The sequence below is a fragment of the Amia ocellicauda genome, chromosome 23 (genome assembly GCF_036373705.1).
Source record: "Amia ocellicauda isolate fAmiCal2 chromosome 23, fAmiCal2.hap1, whole genome shotgun sequence".
Lineage (NCBI taxonomy): Eukaryota > Metazoa > Chordata > Actinopteri > Amiiformes > Amiidae > Amia > Amia ocellicauda.
In genome coordinates this window covers 19,766,217-19,781,394 of record NC_089872.1, presented here as the reverse complement: position 1 = coordinate 19,781,394, position 15,178 = coordinate 19,766,217, and the positions used below count along the sequence as shown (strand labels likewise).

The window sequence follows — 15,178 nt, the reverse complement described above, 5'->3', positions numbered from 1 at the left end:
GACTCATTAGCGTCCCCGTCTCCCGCCCTCCGATACTGTCAGCATCCCCGACAAAAGCCGGAGCAGCAGACTTTGAGAAGAGCTTTCATCGTGGCGCTCAGTGACAAGTCTCTCTCTCCGCGCGTTCGTCTCCACGACTCATCGGCTGTCAGATCGGCACGAACACGAAGATCGCTACAAGTCCCACCCCCCCGTGCTGCACAGACGGACACGGTTCGACGCCCTTTTACAGAGCGCAAGACGCACTCTCACAGGTGTTGTCCCCGACATACCGGACTGGCAGAGAGCAACTAAAAACTGGCACCGACCGGTGGTGAGGGTCTGTAAAGAAGCTGGTTTTCCTGGCTGTCCCATGGCTTCTTTACAGACCCTCACCCCCTTCCCCCAGTGTCTCCGTCCCGGGACGAGCGGACAGACCCCGACAGACTCCCTACACGGCACATATCCCGGCCGCGAGAGTCGGATTCCTCCCTTCCTGCTGAGAGAAGTTTAAATTGTTTAATGCTTGCAGCAACATGTCTGTTTAAAGCCATTAATCTGCTGTGCCAAGCCAAGTATTTGTAAAGCAAGCTGTACACAGTGTCTGACAGATCTGGGGATATAGTGATAGATGACGTGGTATTAATTGAGAGAGCTTCAGCCATAACCATTTACCTCCTAGTCAGATGCAGAAGGGACATGGTGGGGTCTTGTATACTGTACATATGATTCTATATATTATCTATATATAGTAATATAATTGTAACCTATTCTACTTTTTTCCTGTATGCAAAAAGTGCTTTGGAATGTTTTGCTGCATTTCAGTTGAAAACAGAAAAGAAAGACGAGAAAAAAAGACAGAAAATCATCCTAAGACCCGAGGGCGCCACGTGACAACTTTTCTTCTTGTGTGCGACATCGGCTTTTGAAGAAAAACATTAAAAAGATCTAAACAAAGGGATTGGTTCCACTGGGGACCAGTCGCTTTGAAAAGAAATACTTGCATGGCCCAAGGGAGGGAAAGAGAAAAAAAGTTCTGTTCTACAGAGGGCTGATTAGTAATTCAGCGGTCCGATTGAAACAAAAAAAGAAAATCGCTTCCAATTTGCTCTCTCTCTCCGTTATTCAGACCTCATGAAAAGAAATCATACGGGACTGTAAAATCAATACGATCCCGAAGTGACTCATCAGATTCACAGGGCATTCGTTTTTCACAAACTTGGTTTCACGCTGATGTTTACCCCGTCGCTCAGAATGGAGTTCAATCTGCTTTTAGTTTGACGAGGGTGGCTATCATCCACTCATCGTGGGGACCAGGAAAAGCTTTAAAGGCATCTCACGCAGGTGGTTGTGGCCGCCACACCGAAAGCAGCGTCTAAGGCTAGAAGATCTCGAGCTTCGATCCCAGACTCGCGGGGGTGTCTCAAGGTGGATCCACGCCGCGTCTGTCCTGCCCGTCTCCGGGACTACGTTCGATCGCGACACATTTCGCGCCAACACCTTTTACAGTCCGGATGTGGGGGGCAGATCGTGCGGCGAGAAGCCAACCGCGGTGTCTGTCAAGACCCACACTAGCTGTGGTTTGTCACCGTTTCGTTAGAGGGACGTCTCTGACACGGCCGAGGCCACAGGAGATCAGAGGAAGCCGTCAGAGCCAGAGAGGAAGAGGGAGAGGAACCACAAGGGAGTGTGTGTGTGTGTGTGGGGGGGCACCCTGGAAACATGAGGCTTTAAGAGTGCCAGACTGACATTAAACTCTTTGACTCTTTAAAATCTCTGCATCTGTGCTGCTACAGTAGTGAAGACTGCTTTCATGCCAAGACTAGTGAGCCTGTCTACTTCTGCAAAGACCTCGAGATAACATTTAAAAGGGAGATTTGGGGAGAAGCATCAACGCACTATTCTGTGTCCGTTATGCTCTCATCACCATTTCTCGAAGCCTGATATAATCCTGCCATTAATCTCCAGCGCAGAGAGGAAGCACAATGAATAAAAAGATGAACTGCAGAAACAGCATGCCTCACGCGACGCCGTATCTCACAGCGCATCAGAGTGCTTGCAGCAACACAGATATAGGCCGGGATTAACGGCGTAATTTGACCTAGGAAGCCATCTCTACGATATTATTTTGAAATGTTCATGTATATGCAAAGCTTTTCTCCCTCTATCCATGGCACACGTACACAGCAATCGAGACCCATTCATTTATTGTTATTCGGTTATTTTGGCGAATCTGCTGGAAGTCAACAGCAGTTGCACAGAATTGAAAGAGAAAGAGGCGTGATTGTCCTCTATATTGACACGTTTTTTATTGTGTTTTGTATACAAACATATCTTGTTTTTTGTTCTGATTTCTCGGGCCAGTTAAAAAAAAACACGCAGCCGCAGCCTTCCCTCTGAGGTCGGTGAAAACGGGTCATGGCTCTGCCCGTGGCTTTTCCTACGCGCTCCGCAGAACCACAGCGCACGGGACAGGTGGGCGGGCTGAGTGGCGGGGCAGATAGCGCCACGCCGTTCAACCACCCTGTGCTGCACGGCCAAGGAGAATAGCCCGGGACTCCTCCATCTGCTTATAAACCCTACAGACAATTAACACACACACACACACACACACAGCCCTGCCCACCAAGACTCCTCCACACTCACAGACATCCTGTTTTCCACGGTGGGAAGAGAGACTGATGGGGGGATGGGAGGGTGATCTGTACAGCTCAGCTGGAGAAACACTTTATGATCCCCCACCACCACCACTATCACCACCCCCCTACCAAAGGGCAGAAATGGAAGACCTGATTAATGTCTCGGCACCTTCAAAAATCACGGGGACGGTGGGGGACAGGACCACACTACTCTACTGAGGACAGGTACGGCACAGGCCAGGAGTCGTGGAAGCTGGAGAGGGACACGGGAGCAGCTGCAGCTCCTGAACACAATCACTCACCCTCTCCCACCCCCACACACACACACCCCACCTCCAGCCACGCAGCCCCCCGGAGCAGAAGAGCCGAGCAGTACTTTACCAGCGCAGTGGTTGTTGAGCAGAGCGGAGGAGCCGCATGTTGCTGCAGCCGGGCCGGACAGGCTTTCTTCCATGCTGGTGCCCTCGTAGATGCCGGCGCCGCTGCGGTGGAGACCTTGAGCCGCTCGCCTGTGCTTTCCCCCCCGGCGCTGCGATCACAGATAATCTCACAGCAAAGCCTGGCTTCACAGAGCCGCCGGCATACTTCGAATTCTAAGGATATCCTTCCCCAATCCAGATGGCCGGCCACAAAGCACTTCTGTGCTGGCGCAAATAAAAACTCGGAGACACCTCTCTCTCACTCTCTCGCTCTCTCTGGTCCCTGCTGCCTGTTGTTTCTCTCTTTCTTTCTCTTACTCTTTCTCTCTCAAGCAAGCATGCTCTCTACTCACTCACCCACATATACACACACACACAGGCAGACACACACGCACAGAGCGCACAGAGAGAGACGAGAGGAGGTGGAGATAAAAAAAGAAAGAGAGAGAGGGAAAAAAACTTACCCTGTTAAGGGAGTGGCTAAACCTTCACTCAGAGATCTTTAACCTCTGGTGTGCCGGCACGCTGCGCTCTGTCGCTGCAGAGAAGGTTTCTAGTGCCAGAAGTTTCTCAATAAGCAACAGCAACTTATTATGAATGTATATGACTGTGCAAGACTGGCTGTGAGGCAGTGTGTATGAATCTGGACTCTTAAAGTCAGACCCATTCAGAGTCCCGAAATGCCAAAAAAGAATCTTGAAAGGGAAATCCTGAGAAGCCAACATTCCACAGTTGGAAATTACATTTTAGGGATTACTGACACATTCACAAAACAATTTCATCAACTGCTAATTTGTGACTAATCTGCATACCGATTCACCAGCATCTCGCACTTGACTGATTTCTCGACGCTCTTAGCTGGGCCGCTACCGTAACTATTAATCACAAAATGCGTCTGGATTTCCCCCCTCTCCGCATCGAGGAGACGGATGACACTTGAAACTGCTTGCGAGAATCTGGCCGGCAGTCCCGGGTATCAGGTTTCGGTGCCTTCCCCTGACCTGCTTTGTTTGACGGGAGGGCTTAGAAGACAGAAAGTGTTTTTTTTATGTGTGCAAAGTTGCAACGTTACCGTCGACTTTGCACAAAAAACTAGTCATTAGCAGCATCACAGAAGGGGGTGTGTGACCGCTACGAAACAGCATCTGTGTGTTATAATCGCTCTCCTGGGACAATGCTGACAACGGGAGCCGCAAAAACCGGCCCCTTGCGGCCACAGCTCTGACCCGCTGCGATGCTAATGGAGAACAGCAGAGGTGTGTGTTTTAAGGGTAAAGAAAAAAAACTGGACGGAAAGTTGTCCGCTTGGTTTTTTATGAAACCCATGAAACGTTTAATTATCCTGTAGTGCTGCACATGCTTTAGTGAAGCTCAGACTTGAGCAATAAAACAGCACACTGAGCCGAGGCGGGGGACGACGACGACGCATTTTTCAGGACGACCCTCTTGCCAAGTTGGAAGACAAAACGAAAACAAAACGGCAGAGTGTGTGTAGCCCGAAGGTGGGAGGAGGAGGAAGAACAAACAAAACAAAAAAAAGTGTGTGTGTGGGGGGTGGGGGGGATTAAATAAATAAACACACTGAAAAGCATTCCCACCGAATCATCTTGCTAGAGTTATTATATTAGTCAGTGGGGGGACGGCCGGGTGGAGTTTCCACCGTGTTTATTTATGTTGTCTCTCAGTCTCCTCCTGAATTCTGCGGCGAACGTTAAGCTTGTCCTAGCGAGGTTTTCTACTCCATCTTCCCAGACAGCTGGAAAGCAGGAGGTCTGCATACTTTAATACCAGGTTTTACAAGTAAATTACAACGTCTCTCTGACACAGGCAGAGCTCTGCTTCTTAACAGGTTTAACCAGGGGATACACAGAGCCATGCACGTCTCCGGCACACTAATATTTTTACAGTATGCCCGGCAGCTTCTCCTTAAGGCTCTCTCTGCTTTGAGCTTTTACAGTAACGCCTGCAAGTGCGTGGAGGATTTTGTGCTTTCCCTTATACTCAGAATGCAGTCAGAGGTGTTTGTATATTGTTGCTTTTTTAAAGTCCTCTGTAGAAAGGATCCACCCAAATATATTAACACAAGACCAACAGAACGAGCTCAAACCATTGTCTAGTTTGCAACTGTATTGCACCTTGGTTGTGGTTGTGAAGGATTATAGAGGTTTAGTGAATCTGAAGCTGTGTGTGGGATTTACAGCGTCATGAAAAGAAGACGTATTTTAAAATGGGCATTTAAAAAAACAAAAAACAAAAAAAACACTCAAGTAGAAGTTCAGAAAGGGCAGGGTATAAAAATGAGTTACTCATTATCAGCACAATACCGCGTCCGTGCTCGTGCTGCCAGACAAAAAGCCCGCTCACTTACAGGAAGTCTGAAGCATGCATGTCACATGTTGCCACACTGGCGCAGAACCCTGTTGAACTACAGGCCTCAAACTCCTGTACAGTAGCGGGGAGTGAGGGGATTGTGTCTTCATTTGCAACTTTCTAGAGATGCGTTCTTTGCACGCTCCAGTCAGATCAAAGGCATTTGAGTTTTATAGTGAAGTGGAAAGTAGGTCAAGGGCCGACCACACGGTTACAGAGAACTCCCAGATTTCAGCGCAGTCAGTTCGGCAGAGGAAACGGTACCTCATTGACTGGGGTGACTCACGCCGTGACGTCAGCGTGGCGAAGCCTGCGTTATACACCGCATGGTGCAGACTACTTCAGCAGCGCGAGATTTAAATTTCATATAAAAAACACAGAGGAGGCCACCCAAAGCAAGCAAATTTAGCGGGGTAAACGAACACGTATAATACGGCGATTTTGCAGCGGAATTTTTCACGCGGCAGAAATTTTACAGGGAATCCACCAACATCAACCCATGCGGGAACTAAAAATCGAATCTCTAAATCATTATTCAGTAATCATACGTGATTGCACGGCTCCAGGCATCACTTTAACCGGCTTATCTGCAAATGCATCCATTAAAAGAAGTATATTTCAACGCACATCTTCACCACTGCGCACTGGTGCCGGCGACTTCCGCAGACAAATTCCCGACTCAACTCAAAGAAGTGTCAACTCATTTTGAACTGAACTTTCCATCCTCTTTCAGGCCTAAATAAATCTGCATGGATTATAATATCGGGCAGCACATTCCCATGGCGTACAGACTGAACACGGTGACTAAAGCAGCTCAAGAGAGATTGCCAAACTCAGCCAACGCATGACTGCTGTGACATGGACAAGATCATGTGTTTAGCAAAGCCCCGCTGTCTACTAGTGAGCATGATTTCTCAGCAAACTAAATGCATTTGCTTCAGTTTCTCCAGCAAGGAAAATCATCCAAGTTCCTTTTCTCTCTCTCCCTTTTCTCATTTCATTGTCAAAATTGTACGGCTTTTTACAGATTTGGACAACGAATACTGACTGTAATGGTGTCTCTGGACAACATCTACAAACGCACAAATCATGACGGCTACAACGAGATTTACATTTCCCCTTCTCTGAATTCCCTCCCTCTTGACTCCAGATGACATGCACTCTCATACCTGGAGCCCATGTGAAAGATTAGGCTTCCCTATCACTTGGCAGCAGAAGATAAAACACCCTGCAATAAAAGGCAGCCAGTAAATAAAAAAAGCATAAACGTTCCTCAGTAAAATATTATCAGCGACAATGCTTTGCTGCAGCCGCCACTCTGATGCAATATCTCTCTCTGCAAACTTTGTAACACGATCATAAAAGCCACCCTCGCCGCCCCAAGCCCAGACAGCCACGGAGCGGGACGGTACACATGAGGGGCCAACACAGCAGGGAGGAACGATCCGGAAAAACACCACCATCATCAAAACAAACCGGACATAAGACTCAGCTTGTTCAAATATACAGCTTATAGGAGACTTCTGCAGCTTGCTTATTGATCCTCATCCTTCCAGTTATTTTCCTTCGTCGTCTCTCATCCTCTATATGCTATATACTATAATAAATAGAGAATGTCACACCATACCAAGCTCCAGTTCATATCTCGAATGGACAGAGCTGTGAGTGTCCCTTTCTTTGCTCTCTTTAATTGTCCTGATTCCTCATTTAACCCACTTTTAAAGGAACGGTTTCATCACCGGGTCAGGGCACCTCCTCACGTGTGTAGCAGCAGAGCGTGACACACGTAGACGAGCTCGGTGTCAGTCGGAAAGGAGCTGATCAGATAAGCCCTTCACAGCGCCGGAGTTATTAAACAGATGTGCAACTACATTCTCCGCTCAATGAAATGATTAACGTCAAGAAACAGAATTGATGTTTATTGCTTCTAAGCCGTTTTTATTACTATTAAAATTGAGCTGCAGTTGTAGAACGACTTTCTTCCATCCATCACTTTCTGCTTTCGGGAACATGTAAATGTTAATCTGTCGCTCACAGTCTTTCTGGTTAGGTTGGTTTGATGTATAATTGTTTTTCTCTCTCTCCTGAAGACGCCGGCCCCAGGGCAACGCAGCTGTGCGTACTCTGCACATCCTGGGAGACGCGGCAAATCAAGAACAGCTACGCTCGTTCGGCCCTTGACAACATGTTTTTGCTAATTAATTAAGACGACAAATATCTGCATCGCCGCAGAAGACGGTGCTGGCAAAACGGCAAAGAGAGTCTGATGAACCGGACATGATTAGAAACCCACTCCTCCCTTTGCCTGCTTGATTTGATTTCGATTTACTAAAATTATTATTATTTTTCTTATTATAGAGTGCACAATTCAGTAGGGGGAAGCCACATAAAATTAGCTCGTAATTCAATATGTTTTGACAGCATGCATGAGGTTCAATAATAAAAGCAGAAGTCTCTCTACTGTGGCGATATTTTCCTGTGCACTCATCTCAAAGCCTCGGGGGGAGTTACCTGGCTTTGTACGGAAAGTGACGTCCCGGAAAAACAAGGTGTCGCGAGTCGCCCGTCACCCTTGATTTAGCCGGGAGGTGACAATCACAGCAAAGAGAGACGAGTTGTGCCAAGTGTTTGTGTTGCACGGAGGTAAATTGATCGTTTTGCCCGCGAAGAGGCCGGAACAGCTCAGACCTGTCAAATGTCGTTCAGATGCCAGACTCTGTCGCAACCGATGACAGGTCGGGCTTAAATGCCGTCGCGGTGCAAATCGAGAGGCCAGGAAGGACGCGGCGGAAACTCAATATCATCACTTCTGATGCCGTTTCATTCCACGAGTAAAACTGCCCTCTCATCCCCTGGCCCGGCCCCTCTCCATCTCCGCTCTCCACTCGATTTGACCGCGAAACCGTGCGTACTACAGACGAGGGGCGGGGCCTTAACCAGCGAACGTCCCTAGATTCTACGAGCCCCAGATGACAGGGTGTTTACAGAAGTGAAACGGGGGGCTTCCGTCCAAAAAAACTGCCACCAACACAAAAATAGCCCTGGCAGAGTCGCTGCTGAAACCGCAAGTCGTGAGCATTGCGCTCGGCCTGGCAGGAAGCATCAGCAACTGTCAGCGTGGGCAGGAGTTCAGACAGTTACGCACCCTATTAATCCGGCTAATGGCTGTTGTTCACAAAGCTCCCAAAGTCAGGCCGCTAGAGGTATCTTTTTCAAATAAAAAAATCTTCCAAAGTCACCTCAAGCTCACCTGTGGCTTTGAGAAACCGGCAAACTCATTCATGGTCTACTGAGGCAACTGAACGCACAACCTCCCACAGGATTTTGTAAGCAATTTCACACAAAACTTTGCTGCACACGTGTCACCGGGAGAAGTGTGCGTTGATGAACAGTCTGCGGTTTGCAGCGAGACTGCACACATCTGGTTCTGTGCGCACTTCCAGAGAAGTCACACATGAAGCGGATACCGAATCGCTGATGTCAAGACAAGCAGGAAACTGACAGGTAGCTCAGAAGCCGAAATCTCAGAAACAGGCTGAGCTTCGGGGGAATTTGATGCAGCGAAGGAGTGACAGAGTGGCAGTCCGGGGTACGGTAAAGTGTGACACCGACAAACACCAACACGGAGAAGTCTTTGAGATCCACCATTTTTTTCTCTCAACCACAGAAACCTCACTTTTCTAACCGTTCTGAAGTGCCAATGCTAGAAAATTCGCAGATAAGATGAGCTCTGAGCCGTATGGCCAATAAAAGACACGTATAGATAGGTTTTATTTTTATTTTCTCCTCACATAAAAAAATCTGATGAAAGTCTGGTATTTCTGAAAACAGAAGTGCTTTGATTCAGAATAATTCCAGGAAAAACAGAGCATCTCAAGTCAGATAACAAAGGCGCACAGCTAGATCGTGTGGGATGCCGTCTACAGCACCAAAAGACAGAATCGGAAGGCAATGGGGGGGCTGACTGCACTGCGCCCCCTCAACACCCGTCCTGCATTTCGTTCGCTCTTCTCCTCTCCTCTTTCGTTTCCCTCTATCACAGAAACCCAGACTCATGTGACAGACGGGTCATCTGCAGCTGGAAAAGGTCCCATTGTTTTTGTTTTTTTTCATTCTTACAAAATGGAAGTGACCTTTAGGAAAGAGGAAGTGAGATTTAAAAATAAACATCATTCACTTTTTTTTTTTTTTTAAACCTTCAAGGACTCTCCAAGACTTTTTCCTTTTTCTTTCTTTCTTTTTTATCACCTTCTACTTCAAATATGCGGGGAAGGCCTGCCAAAAAAACACACACAAGAATTCCTCCCAGTCTATCATTATTAATATCATTATTATTCTCTGCTCTGGACACAATCAGGACTCAAAGGGTTGTGTCGTGGGGTTCCCCGAGTTAAATTGGTGGAAATGCCGTTACAGTAACAAATCCTTCGGAGGGGTTCGAGGTCTTGCCGGCGGCAGGAAAGCACAGCTGCGGGGACAGATAACCGTGCTCGCCCCCCCGCCCGGATGCAGGGCTTTGCCAGGCTGAAGCATTCCTCCACCGAGGAGCGGTGCAAATTCAAGATGCCGCATCGAGACCCGTTTCTCTTCGGCAGTGTCTTCCCTGGCTCGGCCGTCTGGTCAATCGGGGTTACAGGGGTCCGTACGCTTGTCCTTCTGCCTCCAGATCCCCTATCCTGCTGTTTTTTGTTTCAAACAAGCTCTCAATTACTTAATTGATCCTTAATTGACTTTTTAAATTGTGTAACTGATAAAAAGTTGGTTCCTTAATAAGATTAATTCCTTATACATAACTTAAAACCCTTACTGTTTAAAATAATTAAAAGGCTCTGATTTAGGAAATGAGTTCAATTAAGGGTTCAATTAAGTAATTAAGAGCTTGGCTGAAACAAAGACCAGCAGCTTAGGAGGTTGAGAACCACTGCTCTAATATACTCTCATTGGGTTGAATCTTTTTAAGGTCCAAGTTTGGAAGCCCTTAGATGGGTCAGATATATGATATGCATAGATATATTATGATCCAGGTTTATTTCCACAGGAAGGAGGAGGAGTTTCAGAGACCCTTGACACCTTAAATCAATATTTTTCTTTTTTTTTTTTACCACCCAATAATGCTTGGATATTTTCACATACCGGCGCCTAGACTGAACAACCTGGTGCCTCAAATTGTGCGAAAATCTTCATCAGGAGGCAGGAAATCAAAACAGATGTGCGGTTTATAGATGAACCAAAAAAAAAATACATTGTCTGGAAGAGAACCTGTCACAACTCGTTCCTACCAGAGAACCACAAGCCAGGAATAGGATAGCAGGCCGGCTGGCCGGACTTGCAACCGAACAACCAAGCCGCCAGGTGCTGTGAGAGGTGACGGGGCACAAGAGAGCAGGTCGGAGGGGGTGCGAAGGGGAGAACGCGGTTCTAACTGCAGTTTTATGAAGGTGGCCACGGATGCCTCAGAGTTTACCAGTCTGGGAAGATGGCAGCTCACGCTAGTTCAATTTCCCAGCACAACAGTGAGCCAATAAACTCATTAGCTGAGGCCCAGAGGAGCCAGGGGCGCATTTGTTGTTTCAGGCTCAGGTTGAGATCTTATCACCGCACAAGCCGGGTCCCGGCACGCTCGCCAAGAACACCACCTCTATGGCACCACGTACGGCTGGGGGGGGGCAGCATTCCTGCATTTTATGATTGTATTTTTTCCCCTCCTCGGTAGATACAAATATTAAGTCTCCAGTCTCTGGCGCTTTTCTCACAGCAGCTTTCTATTGTTTTGCCAGGCTGTGCGGATGAATGTGCCAGAAACCTTGAGCAAACTGGGGGGGGGGGGGGGGGGGAGGCAGGAGACACAAACAGCTCTGTTCCATCCTGCTTGTTTTTCTTCCTGACACGCTAATTATTTACACAGGAACAAACGAGTTTTACTTTCTTAGCCCTCCCTGTGCCACATATTTGCAAAACCCGATCACCGCAGTCGCTCTGCAAACAGTTTGTTTGGCGTTCTGGGCGCATCCATTTCACAGAGCCCAGAACACACGGGTTTGATAGACGGTGTTTTCTCTCTGAAATGGAGTTGCCCGTCGTGCAGATTTGTGTGAGAGCAACGCAGGTTTCCAATGGGGAACAGTGCAGGATTTTTCCATGATGCCTTTTGTGTGAGAAAAAGTAGGGAATGCCTCCAGTATCAACATCAAACAACCAGTCCACAAGGATAACGGCAATGAAGTCTAAATAAAGATGAGCGGAGGCGTGCATGGATGTCTATGAGAGAGGAGTGAAAAAGCCAACAAGAACAACCACCAAAAAAACAACAACCTCACACCGATTCTGTAGTGCATCTCAATTACCAGGCCGTGGTTTTCACTGAAAGACTGGAAATGAGTCACAACTTTGTGCCAAAGCAGCTTCTGAGACCCTAAGTGTAAGGGCGAGGGTGGGTGTGAGGGTGAGGATGAGGGCGAGGTTCGTGAATGTGGGCCAACAGTCATCGCTCCCTGACCCATCGGAAGTGCACACCCAGTCTTTGACAGCAGTGAGCGAGTGCGGGGCCCCGAGGGGTCACTGTTTGGCCGGATGTGTTGCATGTTCTTCGACTTCCAGCGTAACCAGCTTCCCACTCCTCCTGCCAAGCCAGGCAAGCAGACCCCCCCTGAGATCCAGGCCGCGGTGCCAGAGCACAAACTGTTTACAGCCAACAAGCAGCAGCCTCCCCCCCATAAAGCACACAGAAGTGAAACACACGAACAAACAAGGAAACAAAGCAGCCGGTGAGCCAAGGCCTCACAGCCCGGCGTCAGATCGTTCTCGAGACGCGGTGAAGACTTGCACAACCCCAGATGCAGGATTAACATACTCAGGCAATCTTTTGTTGTGTGTGTGTGTGTGTGTGTGTGTGTGTGTGTGTGTGTGTGTGGAGGGGGTGTAGCTCAGGAGCAAATTAGTTTGTTTTAAGTTCTATTGAAAGTAAATTTTAGAATTTAATAATGTATTTTTCATCAGAGAATACATTTGCAAATGTGCATAAAAATACTTTTTTTTCCTACATTTATTTCACTTCTTTAACACTAGAAGGGCCGAGGCGGTCAATTTGACCGATTTGGTTATTAAAATTTGAATTACTCTTGTGTTCCTAAATACACTGCGCATACCCGTTCCTCACTTTTCCTAACTATATGTATTAAACATGCCTACAGCGTTTTAGCTACATAAATGCAAAAATAAGTAAGTTATAAACACATTTACCTAGAATAGCCAAAATCAGGTTATTTTAACCGGTCATTTAAATACATAATAAATCAAATATAATGCATAATCCTGCGTGCCCTTAACAATGGAGTCAGTCTGGGGCTCCAGTGTTGATCTCTACCTGTCTAGAAAAACCTGTGCTTGAAAAACACACGCATTGTACAGCATTACAGGTGTTTTCTTACTGTATTCAGATTGAGTGGATATAGTGATTACCCGCTAATAAACACGGATTGGAAATGGAGACTGAAGAGAGCGCGTTTTGGAAATGTTGTGTATATGAACATGACTGATTCAGGGGCATCAGTGACACTGGCAATGACAGATCATTCGTGGGTTCGTGCCAGTGCTGTGAAAACACTGCGAGTGAAACGCAGGTCCAAATGGCACCGAGTGCTTTTACTCCACTGATAGTACATAGTACAGAGTGCAATAGCACAGGGACATCGCATGCAAAATAATGATTCATGGACTATGGCTATATATCCATGGAGTAAAAGTGTCACCTGAAGAGGCTGTCAAACTGCGTGAGGTACGAGCTCCTGCAGGGAAAGTGCAGAAACGTGTCCTGTGTGGACTGTACGAGCTGTCAGGTATGCAGGATACATATATAGTAAATAGTTTATTGAAATACAATCCTACAGTGAATAAAAACAGTACAATTATGTTTTGATAAATGCAATAGTTATTTTTGAACTATAAAATATTGCTTTTGAGCATTATTCCAATATTATGTTTACACTTGTTCCATTCTCTTATTGTATGCCGTTTTTGAGTGTTTTGCTCATTGTAGGATTTCTATTTATGTTTTGACTGCAGTGTGCGCGTTTAGAAAAAAGTGCGTTGTTATTTATAGCAATAATATGAATGTTTTATGATCATATTTCAATTTAAACACTACATTTGTGCTATGTAAATATAAATGTTGGATTTGATGTTCATGAATAAAACTTCTGAGTTTTATACGATGGTTTGATTTTGATTATCATATCGCAGCTGTTAGAATAAGCGGCTTTGGCGATTGTAGGTAGTTCGAAATGTCGGCGCTTCTAGTGTTAATTATACTTAAGTATTTTAATTCATTAAATACATGAGCCCTCGTGCCCTGTGGATGGGCATTGTCATCCTGGAAGAGACACTCCCATCAGGAGAGAAATGTGTCACCACAGGATAAAGGTGATCACTCAGAATCACTCTGTCATGATTTGCAGTGACCCTTCCCTCTAAGGGGACAAGTGGACCCAAACCATGCCAGGAAAATGCCCCCACAGCACAACAGAGCCTCCGGACCCCCTCACTGTAGGGGTCCAGCAGTCAGGCCTGTCCCGTTCTCTTGGTGTCCCACACATGCACTCGCCCACTTGTCCAGAACACGAGCCAGTTGAGCGTCTGTGTGACTGAAGCTCCTGCCATTCGTGCCCCAATAATGACCCCTTTTTCACAGTCACTGAGATCCTTTCATCTCGCCAACTTGATCCAAATTGAGGTCAACTGGGCTGCTCAGCATTTGTATACATGCCACAGAGCAGGATAGGATGTTAATTGCTTAATTGCATCATGCAGTACAACAGTTTGGAGGCATCTGCATTCATTCTTTTCCTCCACTGATTTATTCCTTTATTTTGTCACCCGTCTGTATATACGTGTATAAAGAGAGAGAGATAAGATCTATAAAGGAAGGAGAATAAATAATCTGGTTTTCATGTTCAAAAACAAACATTTACATTGTAGGCAGCTCCATATCATGTGACCCCTCTGTGGAATCAGTGGAGTGTATAGAGTATTTTGGCGTAGCGGTTTTCTCTCTACAGGGGGGTGCAACAGTGTCGGCGCGATTCGAATCCCGAGCGGGATGTTCCAACCTGCACACACCACAATCACACAAAATCCACTCCGCTTACGGTATACAACAACGCAAATCCGGCAACATCTATCAGGAGCAAAATTAAATGCATTTTGTGTTAAAATCAGTCCACATTGCAGATCAGGGATATTTATGTAGGCAGGTTTATTGTGTTTACTGAATGCAAAAGAAAGCTCTTGTTGCACAATTTTTTAATTTAAAATGCGATTGGTCCGCCCTGCCCCCTAGATATCAGTATTACGAAACAGCTCTCCTGGCCACACCCACCACACGGGGGAAACACGGTTCAAGAATGAGAAATAGGTCAGTGGATTATCGATCTATATTTATGCAGTCTTCTCTCTTGTTCCGGCATCTTTAAGGCTGTGTCTTATTATGCCTAATGATTTTTAAGCCTTGACATGTTTGAGCCTATCCCAGAGCCGGGCTCGAAGTGCTAATCTTAGCAAGTATGCTATTAAATGCTTTTAGACAGTAAATAGCTTTCGTTGCCAGTGTAATGGGTTATCTGCATTGCAACAGCCCTTTCTTATGTTTACAACATTTTAAAATATGCTGATGCAGGATAAAGTCTAAAAGCTAAAAGCTAGTCTCAGTGAAGTGGTGTTTGAATTATATCCAGCGTTTGATCATTCTGTATCAATCCAATGCTTTTTTTTGTTTGC

The 15,178-nt window shown here is 46.4% G+C and overlaps 1 protein-coding gene across 2 annotated transcripts in view; it reads right to left on the bottom strand.

The window, feature by feature from the left end:
• Positions 1-15,178, bottom strand: part of eml4 (EMAP like 4) — a 70,617-nt gene that overhangs the window by 44,036 nt on the left and 11,403 nt on the right. The window contains exon 1 of one of the 2 annotated variants that reach the window (XM_066697226.1): positions 3,000-3,479. The exons of the other annotated variant lie outside the window; for it this stretch is intronic. Coding sequence (XP_066553323.1) covers positions 3,000-3,072 — 73 coding nt within the window. The 5' untranslated portion in view covers positions 3,073-3,479. Of the gene's footprint in view, positions 1-2,999; positions 3,480-15,178 lie in introns of those variants that run through there. 2 annotated transcript variants of the gene reach the window in all.